General features: G+C 46.7%; 1 protein-coding gene across 1 annotated transcript in view; it reads right to left on the reverse strand.

The window, feature by feature from the left end:
* LOC137310100 (nuclear GTPase SLIP-GC-like) overlaps positions 1 to 17,472 on the reverse strand; it is a 177,471-nt gene that overhangs the window by 41,451 nt on the left and 118,548 nt on the right. Inside the window, exon 16 of the mRNA XM_067978059.1 lies at positions 7,745 to 7,895. Within this exon, the coding sequence (XP_067834160.1) occupies positions 7,745 to 7,895 (151 nt within the window). The remainder of the gene's footprint in view (positions 1 to 7,744; positions 7,896 to 17,472) is intronic.

Below are 17,472 nucleotides of genomic sequence, written 5' to 3' on the forward strand. Positions count from 1 at the left end.
GCGGTGCCATCGATAGTATTAACATGAGCTGTGAAGGGGCGGTGCCAGCGATGGTGTTAACATGAGCTGGGAAGGGGCGGTGCCAGCGATAGTATTAACATGAGCTGTGAAGGGGCGGTGCCATCGATAGTATTAACATGAGCTGGGAAGGGGCGGTGCCAGCGATGGTATTAACATGAGCTGTGAAGGGGCGGTGCCAGCGATAGTATTAACATGGGCTGGGAAGGGGCGGTGCCAGCGATAGTATTAACATGAGCTGTGAAGGGGCGGTGCCAGCGATAGTATTAACATGAGCTGTGAAGGGGCGGTGCCAGCGATGGTGTTAACATGAGCTGTGAAGGGGCGGTGCCAGCGATAGTATTAACATGAGCTGGGAAGGGGCGGTGCCAGCTATAGTATTAACATGAGCTGTGAAGGGGCGGTGCCAGCGATAGTATTAACATGAGCTGGGAAGGGGCGGTGCCAGCGATGGTATTAACATGAGCTGTGAAGGGGCGGTGCCAGCGATGGTATTAACATGAGCTGTGAAGGGGCGGTGCCAGCGATGGTGTTAACATGAGCTGTGAAGGGGCGGTGCCAGCGATAGTATTAACATGAGCTGGGAAGGGGCGGTGCCAGCGATGGTATTAACATGAGCTGTGAAGGGGCGGTGCCAGCGATAGTATTAACATGAGCTGTGAAGGGGCGGTGCCAGCGACAGTATTAACATGAGCTGTGAAGGGGCGGTGCCAGCGATAGTATTAACATGAGCTGTGAAGGGGCGGTGCCAGCGATAGTATTAACATGAGCTGTGAAGGGGCGGTGCCAGCGATAGTATTAACATGAGCTGGGAAGGGGCGGTGCCAGCGATAGTATTAACATGAGCTGTGAAGGGGCGGTGCCAGCGATGGTATTAACATGAGCTGGGAAGGGGCGGTGCCAGCGATAGTATTAACATGAGCTGTGAAGGGGCGGTGCCAGCGATGGTATTAACATGAGCTGTGAAGGGGCGTTGCCAGCGATGGTATTAACATGAGCTGTGAAGGGGCGGTGCCAGCGATAGTATTAACATGAGCTGTGAAGGGGCGGTGCCAGCGATAGTATTAACATGAGCTGTGAAGGGGCGGTGCCAGCGATGGTATTAACATGAGCTGTGAAGGGGCGGTGCCAGCGATAGTATTAACATGAGCTGGGATGGGGCGGTGCCAGCGATGGTATTAACATGAGCTGGGAAGGGGCGGTGCCAGCGATAGTATTAACATGAGCTGGGAAGGGGCGGTGCCCGCGATAGTATTAACATGAGCTGTGAAGGGGCGGTGCCAGCGATGGTATTAACATGAGCTGTGAAGGGGCGGTGCCAGCGATGGTATTAACATGAGCTGTGAAGCGGCGGTGCCAGCGATAGTATTAACATGAGCTGTGAAGGGGCAGTGCCAGCGATGGTGTTAACATGAGCTGGGAAGGGGCGGTGCCAGCGATAGTATTAACATGGGCTGGGAAGGGGCGGTGCCAGCGATGGTATTAACATGAGCTGGGAAGGGGCGGTGCCAGCGATAGTATTAACATGAGCTGTGAAGGGGCAGTGCCAGCGATGGTGTTAACATGAGCTGTGAAGGGGCGGTGCCAGCGATAGTATTAACATGAGCTGTGAAGGGGCGGTGCCAGCGATAGTATTAACATGAGCTGGGAAGGGGCGGTGCCAGTGATAGTGTTAACATGAGCTGTGAAGGGGCGGTGCCAGCGATAGTATTAACATGAGCTGTGAAGGGGCGGTGCCAGCGACAGTATTAACATGAGCTGTGAAGGGGCGGTGCCAGCGATAGTATTAACATGAGCTGTGAAGGGGCGGTGCCAGCGATAGTATTAACATGAGCTGTGAAGGGGCGGTGCCAGCGATAGTATTAACATGAGCTGTGAAGGGGCGGTGCCAGCGATGGTATTAACATGAGCTGTGAAGCGGCGGTGCCAGCGATAGTATTAACATGAGCTGTGAAGGGGCGGTGCCAGCGATAGTATTAACATGAGCTGTGAAGGGGCGGTGCCAGCGATAGTATTAACATGAGCTGTGAAGGGGCGGTGCCAGCGATGGTATTAACATGAGCTGTGAAGGGGCGGTGCCAGCGATAGTATTAACATGAGCTGTGAAGGGGCGGTGCCAGCGATAGTATTAACATGAGCTGTGAAGGGGCGGTGCCAGCGATAGTATTAACATGAGCTGTGAAGGGGCGGTGCCAGCGATAGTATTAACATGAGCTGTGAAGGGGCGGTGCCAGCGATAGTATTAACATGAGCTGTGAAGGGGCGGTGCCAGCGATGGTGTTAACATGAGCTGTGAAGGGGCGGTGCCAGCGATAGTATTAACATGAGCTGTGAAGGGGCGGTGCCAGCGATGGTATTAACATGAGCTGGGAAGGGGCGGTGCCAGCGATAGTATTAACATGAGCTGTGAAGGGGCGGTGCCATCGATAGTATTAACATGAGCTGGGAAGGGGCGGTGCCAGCGATAGTATTAACATGAGCTGTGAAGGGGCGGTGCCAGCGATGGTGTTAACATGAGCTGGGAAGGGGCGGTGCCAGCGATAGTATTAACATGAGCTGTGAAGGGGCGGTGCCATCGATAGTATTAACATGAGCTGTGAAGGGGCGGTGCCAGCGATGGTGTTAACATGAGCTGGGAAGGGGCGGTGCCAGCGATAGTATTAACATGAGCTGTGAAGGGGCGGTGCCATCGATAGTATTAACATGAGCTGTGAAGGGGCGGTGCCAGCGATCGTATTAACATGAGCTGTGAAGGGGCGGTGCCAGCGATAGTATTAACATGAGCTGTGAAGGGGCGGTGCCAGCGATGGTATTAACATGAGCTGTGAAGGGGCGGTGCCAGCGATAGTATTTACATGAGTTGGGATGGGGCGGTGCCAGCGATGGTATTAACATGAGCTGTGAAGGGGCGGTGCCAGCGATAGTATTAACATGAGCTGTGAAGGGGCGGTGCCAGCGATAGTATTAACATGAGCTGGGAAGGGGCGGTGCCAGCGATAGTATTAACATGAGCTGGGAAGGGGCGGTGCCAGCGATAGTATTAACATGAGTTGTGAAGGGGCGGTGCCAGCGATAGTATTAACATGAGTTGGGATGGGGCGGTGCCAGCGATAGTATTAACATGAGCTGGGAAGGGGCGGTGCCAGCGATAGTATTAACATGAGCTGTGAAGGGGCGGTGCCATCGATAGTATTAACATGAGCTGGGAAGGGGCGGTGCCAGCGATAGTATTAACATGAGCTGTGAAGGGGCGGTGCCAGCGATAGTATTAACATGAGCTGTGAAGGGGCGGTGCCAGCGATGGTGTTAACATGAGCTGGGAAGGGGCGGTGCCAGCGATAGTATTAACATGAGCTGTGAAGGGGCGTTGCCATCGATAGTATTAACATGAGCTGTGAAGGGGCGGTGCCAGCGATGGTGTTAACATGAGCTGGGAAGGGGCGGTGCCAGCGATAGTATTAACATGAGCTGTGAAGGGGCGGTGCCATCGATAGTATTAACATGAGCTGTGAAGGGGCGGTGCCAGCGATAGTATTAACATGAGCTGTGAAGGGGCGGTGCCAGCGATGGTATTAACATGAGCTGTGAAGGGGCGGTGCCAGCGATCGTATTAACATGAGCTGTGAAGGGGTGGTGCCAGCGATAGTATTAACATGAGCTGTGAAGGGGCGGTGCCAGCGATGGTATTAACATGAGCTGTGAAGGGGCGGTGCCAGCGATAGTATTTACATGAGCTGTGAAGGGGCGGTGCCAGCGATGGTATTAACATGAGCTGTGAAGGGACGGTGCCAGCGATAGTATTAACATGAGCTGTGAAGGGGCGGTGCCAGCGATAGTATTAACATGAGCTGGGAAGGGGCGGTGCCAGCGATAGTATTAACATGAGCTGGGAAGGGGCGGTGCCAGCGATAGTATTAACATGAGTTGTGAAGGGGCGGTGCCAGCGATAGTATTAACATGAGTTGGGATGGGGCGGTGCCAGCGATAGTATTAACATGAGCTGGGAAGGGGCGGTGCCAGCGATAGTATTAACATGAGTTGTGAAGGGGCGGTGCCAGCGATAGTATTAACATGAGTTGTGAAGGGGCGGTGCCAGCGATAGTATTAACATGAGTTGTGAAGGGGCGGTGCCAGCGATGGTATTAACATGAGTTGGGATGGGGCGGTGCCAGCGATAGTATTAACATGAGCTGGGAAGGGGCGGTGCCAGCGATAGTATTAACATGAGCTGGGAAGGGGCGGTGCCAGCGATAGTATTAACATGAGCTGTGAAGGGGCGGTGCCAGCGATAGTGTTAACATGAGTTGGGATGGGGCGTTGCCAGCGATAGTATTAACATGAGCTGGAAAGGGGCGGTGCCAGCGATAGTATTAACATGAGTTGGGATGGGGCGGTGCCAGCGATAGTATTAACATGAGTTGGGATGGGGCGGTGCCAGCGATAGTATTAACATGAGCTGGGAAGGGGCGGTGCCAGCGATAGTATTAACATGAGTTGGGATGGGGCGGTGCCAGCGATAGTATTAACATGAGCTGGGAAGGGGCGGTGCCAGCGATAGTATTAACATGAGTTGGGATGGGGCGGTGCCAGCGATAGTATTAACATGAGTTGGGATGGGGCGGTGCCAGCGATAGTATTAACATGAGTTGGGATGGGGCGGTGCCAGCGATAGTATTAACATGAGTTGGGATGGGGCGGTGCCAGCGATAGTATTAACATGAGTTGGGATGGGGCGGTGCCAGCGATAGTATTAACATGAGCTGTGAAGGGGCGGTGCCAGCGATGGTATTAACATGAGCTGGGAAGTGATGTCACACTGGTAATACATTGAGAACAGTGCATCACACCGTGTTACACTGGTGATACATTCAAAATATCTACACAGCTATCACACTGTGGGCATCACGTTGTTGCAGATGCAGAACAACTGGGTTCTTTGGACCCATAGCCAGAAACTGACATGTACACTCTAGTTTGCAAAGTTCAATGACCAAACAATAATGAAACTCTGGCTCGCTTCAGCCCATGTTGACTTCACAACCCGTGGACTTTGTTGGACTTTAAGGAACGCCACTTCACTTTAACAGCAGAATAATACTTTGTGCATCACATGGTTCTCTCCTTATAAATCAATGCATCATCTGATTCACCATGAGCAAATTCACAGGAGATCATCTGGTTTCTCAAAGTCATTCATTTGTGTACACATCACTAAAGGCTGGTGGACAGGTACAAAAAGTAATCAAAATGGCTCATGGAATCAAACACAAAATACTGCAGATGCTGGAAATCTGAAATAAAAACAGAAAATGCTGGAGAAGCTCAGCAAGTGAGGCAGCGTCTGTGGAGAAAGAAACAGAGTTAATGTTTCAGGTCAAAGACCTCTCGTCAGAACTGGAAGACATTAAAGAGTTAACAGTTGTTCAGCAAGTACAGAGCTAGGGAAATGGGGGAGGGGAGGGGAGGAAAGAACAAAAGGGAAGGTCTGTGATAGGGTGGAGGGCACGAGTGATTAAATAATAAAAGGGATGATGGTGCAAGGTAAGGAGGGTGGGAATGGGACAGGGTAAGAAACAAAAGATGGGTCTAGAGTAGCTGTAAATGGCAACAGCAGAACCATTACCAGCACCTGCTGTCTGAAAAAATGGGAGCAGTGATTCTGATCTGAAGTTATTGAAATCAATGTTGAGTCCGGAAGGTTGTAAAGTGTCCAATCGAAAGATGAGGGGCTGTTCCTCGAGCTTATGTTGAGCTTCATTGGAACAGTGTAAGAGGCCGAGGACAGAGAGGTCAGAGTGGGTAATGGAATGTTAGCCTTTATCTCAAAGGGGTGGAAGTTATGTTACGGTCGTACAGAATTCTGGTTCGACCCCATCTGGAGAATGCATTCAGTTCTGGACTCCGCACCTCAGGAAGGATATATTGGTCTTGGAGAGAGTACAGCACAGATTCACCAGAATGATACCGGGGCTAAAATGGTTAAATTACAAGGTCAGGTTGCACAAACTTGGTTTCTGGTCCTATGAGTTTAGAAGGTTGAGGGGTGATCTAGTCGAGGCGTTTAAAATGATTTGTTTGGGTAGATAGAGAGAAACTATTTCCTCTGGTGGGGGAATCCAGAACAAGGGGGCATAATCTTAAAATTAGTTCTGCTGTCAGGAAGCACATCTTCACACAAAGGGTTGTAGAAATCTGGAACTCTCTCCCCCAAAGGCTGTGGATTCTGGAGGTCAATTGAAGCTTTCAAGAGTGAGACTGATAGATACTTGTTAGGCAAGGGTGTCAAGGGACATGGAGTTAAGATGCAGACCAGCCATGATCCAATTTAATGGTGGAGCAGGCTAGATGGGCCGACTGTTCCTGCTCCTATATTTTTAAGGTGATTGGCAAAAGAACCAAAGGTGACATGAGGAAAAACATTTTTACACAGTGAGTGGTTAGGATCTGGAATGCACTGCCCGAGGGGGTGGTGGAGGCAGATTCAATCATGGCCTTCAAAAAGGAACTGGATAAGTACTTGTAAGGAAAAAAATTGCAGGGCTACGGGGATAGGGCGGGGGAGTGGGACTAGCTGGATTGCTCTTGCATAGAGCCGGCACGGATTCAATGGGCTGAATGGCCTCCTTCCATGCTGTAACCTTTCTATGATTCTATGTTCCTATGTGTGAGCCACCTGAACTCTTGCCATCGCTGTGTGGCCACAGAGCTGGTATTCTGCAATCCTCTGTATCACAGTTCATTGCTGAACTTAAATGGTTTGTCCCACTTCAGCTCACTGTTGGCAACAACTTCATTTGGGTAGATTATATCACTACAGTATGAGGCCAACTTTCCACTCACGGCCCCCCACTCCCCACTGTGCATTCTAATCTTCTAGCCTGTTGGTGCAGACCCGCCCCCACCCCTGGCAGGGCCATTCACAGGGAACGGGTGTGGAGGGGGATGGAAACAGGAACGCCTGGAGCATGCAGCTGCACTTCTGGCCTCTGGCACTAGAGCTTGCCGGCGAACATCGGCCAGGAGGGTCCAAGCCCCGTAGATTCTGCTGGGTGTAGAGGGGGACTCGATAACCACTGCCACCTCACATCTTTGAGGTGCTCCCATGACTCCTGCAGAGGCTCCTGATACAAGCTCCACGGCCAGCTTTTAGGGGCACTGCCCCTCTGATTGAGCAGCCCATGGGCAGCTGAAGAGGAAAATGAGATGGGAAGCCTGGACACCCCAGCCTCATTTCCATGCTAATGCAGTACCGCCCACTGAGGGAACCCCAGGAAATCCGGGGGCAGCGCAGGGGGGGCACACACCTGATGTCACGTGTCTCTGCCCCCGTGTCTTCTTTGCTGCAACTGGGAACTGAATGTTCTTCTGGTGCAACAGAGAGGGAAATCTATCCTGAGAAGTTCTTGCCCCTGAAATGTGGCACTTATGGTTCATGCAGTTTTGCTGCCATTGTCCCTCCTGTCACCGGAAGCTGAGCTTCACCAATAGAGGGCCAATGATTATTTCCAGTTACAAACCCATTTAATTGGAATGATCACCGGTTAGATTTGATTGGACGGGATACCTTACGTCTGTGACAAGTTACCAGAGAAACTGTGGAGCCAGTTTAGCAATGGCTGGTGGGTAACCATGGTGGGACACTCCACAGTCACCACCAAACATCCAGTACACCCGAGGAGACACAAGACCACTTGAACAATCACACCAACAGCAACTTTCCACTTACCTCAGTTTTCATGAACTTCTGCCGGCATTGCCAAACCCATGCATTATCTCCCATACATTTGGTTGGGAGAGCCTCATCTATCACCGTGTTTAGTGAGGTTTTAAAAACATCCAAATGTCCTTTCATTGAACTCCTTGTGGCTTTGTTAAACCTATTGAACCAAGCAGGATACATTAAATCATCAGAAGGACTAATCCTTATCCCTACGCTAAATTTATAATTTGCAACTTCCTTGTTCCTTGCACCTTCAAACAAACAGGTCAGAAACACCTGGACCTTTGCACTAGTCCTAAATCAGAAGAGGGAAGGGGCGGGGGGGGCCGGGACAGAGAGATGGAAAGAGAGAGGGAGAGAAGAGAGGTGTGGAAGGGAACGAGTGGGGGAGGGAGAGAGAATTTCACACTGTGTTCGAGAGTGACGTACTTAAGTCCGAAACTAGAGTCTTAAACTTATATAAAGCCAATTACATGGGTATGAGGGGCGAGTTGGCTAAGGTAGATTGGGAAACTAGATTAAAGCGTATGACGGGAGATATACAGTGGCAGACATTTAAAGAAATATTTCAAAATTCTCAACGAATATACATTCCATTGAGAAATGAAAACTCCAGCGGAAAAGTGATCCACCTGTGGCTAACTAAAGAAATTAAGGATAGTATTAGATTAGAAGAGGCTTATAATATTGCCAAGAATAGTAGTGAGCTGAGGATTGGGAGAGTTTTAGAAGCCAGCAAAGAATGGCCAAAAAAGGGAGAAAATAGAATATGAGAGTAAACTGGCAAGAAATATAAGAACAGATTGTAAGAGCTTCTACAAGTATGTAAAAAGGAAGAGATTAGCAAAAGTAAACGTGGGTCCCTTAGAGGCTGAGACAGGAGAAATTATAATGGGCAATAAGGAAATGGCAGAGACGTTAAACAAGTATTTTGTATCTGTCTTCATGGAAGACACATAAAGCTTACCAGAAATAATGGGGAACCAAGGGTATCATGAGAGTGAGGAACTTAAAGCAATTAATATCAGTCGAGAAAAAGTACTGGAGAAATTAATGGGACTAAAAGCCGACAAATCCTCGGACCTGATGGCCGACACCCTAGGGTTCTAAAAGAGGTGGCTACAGAGATAGTGGATGCATTGGTTGTGATCTTCATTGACTTCAATTTTACTAGGGCTCCATGATGCCACACTCGGTCAATGGCTGCTTTGATGTCAAGGGCAGTCACTCTCACCTCACCTCTGGAATTTAGCTCTTTTGTCCACGTTTGGACCAAGGCTGTAATGAGGTCTGGAGCCGAGTGGTCCTGGCGGAACCCAAACTGAGCATTAGTGAGCAGGTTATTGGTGAGTAATTGCCGCTTGATAGCACTGTTGACGACACCTTCCATCACTTTGCTGATGATTGAGAGTAGACTGATTGGCCGGATTGGATTTGTCCTGCTGTTTGTGGACAGGACATACCTGGGCAATTTTCCACTTTGTCGGGTAGATGCCAGTGTTGTAGCTGTACTGGAACAGCTTGGCTAGAGGCGCAGCTAGCTCTGGAGCACAAGTCTTCAGCACTACAGCTGGGATGTTGTCGGGGCCCATAGCCTTCGCTGTATCCAGTGCATTCAGACGTGTCTTGATATCACGTGGAGTGAATCGAATTGGCTGAAGACTGGCTTCTGTGCTGGTGGGGATATCGGGAGGAGGCCGAGATGGATCATCCACTCGGCACTTCTGGCTGAAGATGGTTGCAAACGCTTCAGCCTTGTCTTTTGCACTCACGTGCTGGACTCTGCCATCATTGGGGATAGGGATGTTCACGGAGCCGCCTCCTCCCGTTAGTTGTTTAATTGGCCACCACCATTCATGACTGGATGTGGCAGGACTGCACAGCTTTGATCTGATCCGTTGTGAGATCGCTTAGCTCTGTCTATAGCATGCTGCTTCTGCTGTTTAGCACGTATGTAGTCCTGTGTTGTTGCTTCATCAGGTTGGCACCTCATTTTTAGGTACACCTGGTGCTGCTCCTGGCATGCTCTTCCACACTCCTCATTGAACCAGGGTTGATCCCCTGGCTTGTTGGTAATGGTAGAGTGAGGAATATGCCGGGCCATGAGGTTACAGATTGTGGTGGAATACAATTCTGCTGCTGATGGCTCACAGCGCCTCATAGATGCTCAGTTTTGAGCTGCTAGATCTGTTCTGAATCTATCCCATGTAGCACGGTGGTAGTGCCACACAATACAATGGACGGTGTCCTCAATGTGAAGACGGGACTTGGTCTCCACAAGGGACTACAGGCCAGTTAGCCTGACATCAGTCGTCGGGAAAGTGCTGGAATCCATTATTAAGGAAGTGGTAAGAGGGCACTTTGTAAATCTCAATATGATTAGGCAGAGTTAACATGGTTTTATGATAGGGAAACCATGTTTGACAAATCTATTGGAGCTCTTTGAGGATGTAACTAGCAGGGTAGATAAAGGGGAACCAGTGGATGTAGTATATTTGGATTTCCAAAAGGCATTCGATAAGGTGTCACATTAAAGGTTGTTACGCAAGATAAGGGCCCATGGGGTTGGGGGTAATATATTAGCACGGATAGAGGACTGGTTAACGGGCAGAAAACAGAGAATAGGGATAAACGGGTGATTTTCGGGTTGGCAGGTTGTAACTTGTGGGGTACCGCAAGGATCAGTGCTTGGACCTCAGCTATTTACAATCTATATTAGTGTCTTAGAAGAAGGGACCGAGTGTAATGTATCCAAGTTTGCTGATGATACAAAACTAGGTGGGAAAGTAAGCTGCAAGGAGGACACAGCATCTGCAAAGGGATATAGACAGGTTAAGTGAGTGGGCAAGAAGGTGGCAGATGGAGTATAATGTGGGGAAATGTGAGGTTATTCACTTGGTAGGAAGAATAGAAAAGCAGAATATATTTTAAATGGTGAGAAACTATTAAATGTTGGTTCAGAGAGAGTTGGGTGTCCTCGTACAAGAAACACAAAAAGTTAGCATGCAGGTACAGCAAGCAATTAGGAAGGCAAATGGTATGTTGGCCTTTATTGCAAGGGGGTTGGAATACAAGAGTAAGGAAGTCTTGCTACAATTCTACAGGGTTTTGTTGAGACCTCACCTGGAGTACTGTGTACAATTTTGGTCTCCTTATCTAAGTAAGGATATACTTGCCTTGGAGGCGGTGGAACGAAGGTTCACTAGATTGATTCTTGGGATGAGAGGGTTGTCCTATGAGGAGAGATTGAGTAGAATGGGCCTATACTCTCTGGAGTTTAGAAGAATGAGAGGTGATCTAATTAAACCGTATAAAATTCAGAGGGGGCTTGACAGGGTAGATGCTAAGAGGATGTTTCCTCTGGCTGGAGAGTCTAGAACATGGGGGCATAGTCTCAGGATAAGGGGTCGGCCATTTAAGACTGAGATGAGAAGGAATTTCTTCACTCAAAGGATTGTGAATCTTTGGAATTCTCTACCCGAGAGTGCTGTGGTTGCTCAGTCATTGAACATATTCAAGGCTGAGATAGATAGATTTTTGGACTCGAGGGCAATCAAGGGATATGGGGATTGGGCAGTAAAGTGGAGTTGAGCTCGAAGGTGAGCCATGATCTTATTGAATGGCGGAGCAGGCTCGAGGGGCCGTATGGCCTACTCCTGCTCCGATTTGTTTCTTATGTAGAAGAGAGGGTTGAAGGGAGCGAGGGAGGGGGAGGGAGACCTTATTTGCGGCTAGTGCCTGTGGTCCTGCATCATGGACAAACGCAGGTCAGACTGAGGCAAAGCAAGTTACTTGCAGATTCCCCCAGTTCTCAAATACTTCATCAATTCCATGTGAAAGGTAGGGTTGCTCTCCAATAAGAAGATTGTCTTTTGGGTCTCTTTCTCTCTGTCTGTATAATTTGATGTGGAGATGCCGGTGATGGACTGGGGTTGACAATCATTCACCTGAGGAAGGAGGTAGCCTCCGAAAGCTTGTGAATTTAAAATAAAATTGCTGGACTATAACTTGGTGTTGTAAAATTGTTTACAATCTGTATAATTTGACACAATGTGTATTCAGCATACTGGGACCTACTGTTTTCCGTGGCTAACCTGTCTGAACACCAACAACACCTTTGATTGGTGTGATGGTGTCCCAGCCTAATATAAGATATGTGATTTGAGAACCTCTTATTCACTCACTCACCTGACGAAGGGGATAATCTCCGAAAGCTTGTGATTTTAAAATAAAATTGTTGGACTATAACCTGGTGTTGTAAGATTCCTTACATTTGTCCACCCCAGTCCATCACCGGCATCTCCACATCATAGATAAGGGGAAGCTGGAGGGGATGTTCTGAAGTGATTCTATTAGTCTTAGAAATAAACTACTGATTAAATAAATACAAACTAGAAATGGCAGCACAGGCTGTGTGTTGGGACTGTAATATGTGGGATTTGTGGACAGTGAGTCTGTCCCGATTGCCACATCTGCAGTAAATGTCTCTGCCTTGAGACATTCCGGCTCAGAGTCTTTGAGCTGGAGAGCGAGTTAGAGACACTCCGACACATAAGGGAGGGGGAGGTAGAGAAGGAGGTCTTGCAGACACTGGTCCTGTCCAACAGGCACGAGGTACTTGATACCTGTGAGGATAAGGGTGAAGGCTGCAGGGAGGATGCCCAGAATGTTAACCATGGCACCGTGGAGCATGAGGCAGTCCAAGGGGGGGGAAGGATCAGAATAGAAAGGTCATAGTCATAGAGGATTCTATAATTAGGGTGACAGATAGCGTCCTCTGCAGTCACGACCGAGAGTCCAGGAGGGTGTACTGCCTACCTGGTGCACAAGTAAAGGACATCTCGGAGCAACTGGAGAGGAACTTGGAAAGGGAGGAGGAGGATCCAGTTGCCACGGTCCATGTCGGGACCAATGACATAAGGAAGAACAAGGAGGAGGTTCTGCAAAGGGGATATCAGAAGTTAGGAACTAAATTAAAAAGCAGGACCTCACGGGTGATAATCTCAGGATTACTACCCAAGCCTCGTGTTAATTGGCACTGGGATAGGCAGATCAGGAGAGTGAGTGAGTGGCTGAGAGACTGGTGTGGGAAGGAGGGTTCCATTTCATGGGACACTGGCACCAGTACTGGGACAGGAAGGAGCTGTACCACTGGGACAGGATCCACCTGAACTGGAATGGGACATTGTCCGAGTGGAAAGGATAAATAGGGCCGTGGAGATGGCTTCAAACTAGCAAGATGGGGGGAGGGATCTTGGAGCAATAATAAAAGATTAAAGATGAAAGAAACAGGAGATGAGTGTAAAGGTCAGACCAGAGTAAAGAATAAAGATAACATAAACGGTCAAGGAACAAATACATTTATAAAACAGAAATATAAAAGGACTGTTAAAAATAAAGTGAAAGGAACAACTATTGAAGATGAATTCAACTGCCTGGACAGCAATTTACACAGTCCAAAATAAAACGGGGGAACTGGAGGCAATAATCCAGTGAGAAACCTAATGTAGAAGGAATAACTGAAACATGGCAATATAAAGAACAGGACTGGCAATTAAATATTGGAGGTTATAAAATAATCGGAAAGGACAGGGAAGGAGGGGGGTGGAGTAGATGTACTGATTGGAGGTAATATAATAGCAGTAGAAAAAAGTAACATAACTAATAGGAGAGAAACAGAATCCGTATGGATTGAAATAAATGATAAGAAGGGATCGATCCCACTAATAGGGGTTTACTACAGACCACCTAATAGTGGAAAGGAGGTGGAGGAAGAAATATATAAGCAAATATGTGAAATGAGTAAAGGACATAGGATAATAATCAGGGGAGATTTTAACTACCCCCAAATAAACTGGCAAGAGGAGAGAGGTAAAGGGGTAGAGGGAATGGAGTTTTTACAGTGTGTGCAGGAGTCCTTTCTCACCCAGTATGTAAAAAGCCCAACAAGAGAGGAAACACTGCTGGATCTAGTGATGGGAAATGAACCAGAACAGATAAGAGAAGTAAGTGTAGGGGAACATCTAGGCAATAGCAATCACAACATAGTAAGATTTAAGCTAAAGACTGAGAAGGACATAAGACAAGGACCAAAGTAATAAATTGGGAAAAAGCTGATTTTCAGGGGATGAAAATGGAACTAGGAAAGATAAACTGGAAAAATTTACTGATAAAGAAATGGAACAGGAGTGGGAAACATTTAAAATGGTGATCAATAGAGTCCAGGAGAAATATATCCCACTAAAAAGCAAGAACAAACTAGCCAGTAATGATGCACCAAGGATGAATAAAGAAATAAGGGCAAAATTGAAACTAAAGAGAAAGGAATACACTAAGTATCATATCATAGTACGTACAGCACAGGAGGAGGCCATTTGCCCCATCGGCTCTTTGAAAGATCAATGCAATTAGTCCCATTCCCCTGCTCTTTCCCCATAGCCCTCTAAATTTTTTCTATTCAAGTTTTATCTAATTCCCTTTTGAAAGTTACTACCGAATCTGTTTCCACCGCCCTTTCAGGCAGTGCATTCCAGATCATCACAACTCGCTGTGTAAAATAATGTTTCCTCATGTCACCTCTGGCTCCTTTGCCTATCATCTTAAATCTGTGTCCTCTGGTTACCGACCCGTCTGCCACTGAAACAGTTCCTCCTTATTTACTCTATCAAAACCGTTCATAATTTTGAACACCTCTATTAAAACTCCTCTTAACCTTCATGGAAATATAGAAATATAGAAAATAGGAGCAAGAGTAGGCCATTCAGCCCTTCGGGCCTGCTCTGCCATTCAGAATGATCATGGCTGATCATCTAACTCAGTACCCTGTTCCCACTTTTTCCCTATATCCCTTGATCCCTTTAGCATTAAGGAATATATCTATCTCCTTCTTGAATATATTTATTGACTTGGCCTCCACTGCCTTCTGTGGTAGAGAATTCCACAAGTTCACCACCCTCTGAGTGAAGAAATTTCTCCTCATCTCGGTTCTAAATGGCATTCCCCGTATCCTGAGACTGTGATCCCTGGTTCTGGACTCCTCAGCCATCGGGAACATCCTCCCTGATCTAAGGAGAACAACCTCAGCTTCTCCAGTCTCTCCACATAACTGAAGTCCCTCATCCCTGGAACCATTCTAGTAAATCTCTTCTGCACCCTCTCTCAGGCTTTGACATCCTTCCTAAAGTGAGGTGCCCAGAATTGAACCCAATATTGCAGCTGAGGCCTAACCAGTGTTTATAAAGGTTTTGCATAACTTCCTTGCTTTTGTACTCTATGCCTCTATTAATAAAGCCCAGCATCCCATATGCTTTTTTAAAAGCCTTCTCAGGTTGTCCTGCCACCTTCAAAAATTTGTGTATGTGCACCCCCAGGTCTCTCTGCTCCTGCACTCCCTTTAAAATTGTACCATTTAGTTTATATTGCCTCTCCTCATTCTTCCTACCAAAATGCATCACTTCACACTTCTCTGCATTAAATTTCAGTTGCCATGTGTCTGCCCATTTCACAAGTCTGTCTATATCCTCCTGAAGTCTGTTGCTATCCTCCACATTGTTTACTACATTTCTGAGTTTTGTGTCATCTGCAAACTTTGAAATTATACCCTCTATACCCAAGTCCGGGTCATTAATATATATCAAAAAGAGCAGTGGTCCTAATACTGACCCCTGGGGAACACCACTGTATACTTCCCTCCAGTCTGAAAAACAACCGTTCACCACTACTCTCTGCTTTCTGTCCCTTAGCTAATTTTATATCCACGTTGCCACTGTCCCTTTAATCCCATGGACTTTAATTCTGCTAACAAGCCTATTATGTGGTACTGTATGAAATGCCTTTTGAAAGTCCATGTACACAACATCAACCGCACTACCCTCATCAACCCTCTCCGTTACTAGAAAACAAAGGAGAGGATGACAAAAGGGAATACGAAGAGGTTAGGAAAGAAGTTTAAAAAAACAATTGGGAAAGCAAAGAGAAACTACGAAATTAAATCATCAAGGAATATAAAAAGAAATAGAAAAGTATTCTACAGACACATAAATAACGAAAGGAAAATCAGGATAGGGAGAGGGCCACTAAGGGATGCATAAGATAAACTCACAGGTAATTGTAAACAATTTTACAACACCAAGTTATAGTCCAGCAATTTTATTTTAAATTCACAAGCTTTCGGAGGCTTCCTCCTTCGTCAGGTGAACGATGTGAAAATGAAATCCTCGAAATGAAATCGCATTTATAATTCACAGAACAATGCTTGGTGAGTACAGACAGTTTTTTCAACTGCCCGTTGCCAAGGCAATCAGTGTGCAGACAGACAGGTGTTACCTGCCAGGTCTCAGAATATACAAATCACCAAAAAAAAACAACAAACAAAAAAAAAACAGAGATAGAGAGGTAGAAACATAGAAAAGACAGCAACTGACCCGTTATATTAAAAACAGATAACATTTGTTCGCTGGTGGGGTAACGTGTAGCGTGACATGAACCCAAGATCCCGGTTGAGGCCGTCCTCATGGGTGCGGAACTTGGCTATCAATTTCTGCTCGACGATTTTGCGTTGTCGTGTGTCTCGAAGGCCGCCTTGGAGTACGCTTACCCGAAGGTTTGTTGTTTTTTTTTTGGTGATTTGTATATTCTGAGACCTGGCAGGTAACACCTGTCTGTCTGCACACTGATTGCCTTGGCAACGGGCAGTTGAAAAAACTGTCTGTACTCACCAAGCATTGTTCTGTGAATTATAAATGCGATTTCATTTCGAGGATTTCATTTTCACATCGTTCACCTGACGAAGGAGGAAGCCTCCGAAAGCTTGTGAATTTAAAATAAAATTGCTGGACTATAACTTGGTGTTGTAAAATTGTTTACAATTGTCAACCCCAGTCCATCACCGGCATCTCCACATCACAGGTAATGACAGCGAAATGGCAGAAATATTAAATAATTACTTTGTCTCAGTATTTACCAGGGAGACTAACAAGGTGGGCAGAACATTAGAAGCAGAGATCAAAAAAGATATAAAGAGATTTAAGATAGAAAGGGGGGAGATAATTGATAAACCAATCAAACTGAGAGAGAATAAAACTCCTGGTCCAGATTGATTGCATCTGTGAATATTAAAAGAAGTTAGGGAGGAGATAGCAGAGGCACTATTACATATATATAAAAATTCATTAGAAAAGGGAATAGTGCCAGAGGACAGTCAGACAGCTAATGTGATTCCTATATTTAAAAAGGGAAATGGAACAAGTCCAGGGAACTATAGACCAGTTAGCTTAACGTCGGTGGTAGGAAAGATAATGGAATCTTTACTCAAACATGTAATAGAAAAACATCCAGAGAATGAAAATATAATAAAGAATAGTCAGCACGGATTTTTAAAAGGGAAGGTCAAGCTTGACCAACATTATTGAATTCTTTGAAGAAGTAACAGAAACGGTAGGCAAAGGTAATTCAATAGATGTAATATATTTGGATTTTCAAAAGGCTTTTGATAAGGTATCGCATTGTAGACTCATGACTAAGGTCAGAGCATGTGGAGTCAGGGGACAGGTAGCAGAATGGATAGCAAGCTGGCTACAAAACAGAAAACAGAGAGTAGGGGTTAAAGGTAGTTACTCAGACTGGCAAAAGGTGGGAAGTGTTGTTCCACAAGGATCGGTGCTGGGACCACTGTTGTTTACCATTTACACAAATGATTTGGACTCGGAAATCTTAAGCACAATTTCAAAATTTGC

The sequence above is a fragment of the Heptranchias perlo genome, unplaced genomic scaffold (assembly GCF_035084215.1).
Source record: "Heptranchias perlo isolate sHepPer1 unplaced genomic scaffold, sHepPer1.hap1 HAP1_SCAFFOLD_216, whole genome shotgun sequence".
NCBI lineage: Eukaryota > Metazoa > Chordata > Chondrichthyes > Hexanchiformes > Hexanchidae > Heptranchias > Heptranchias perlo.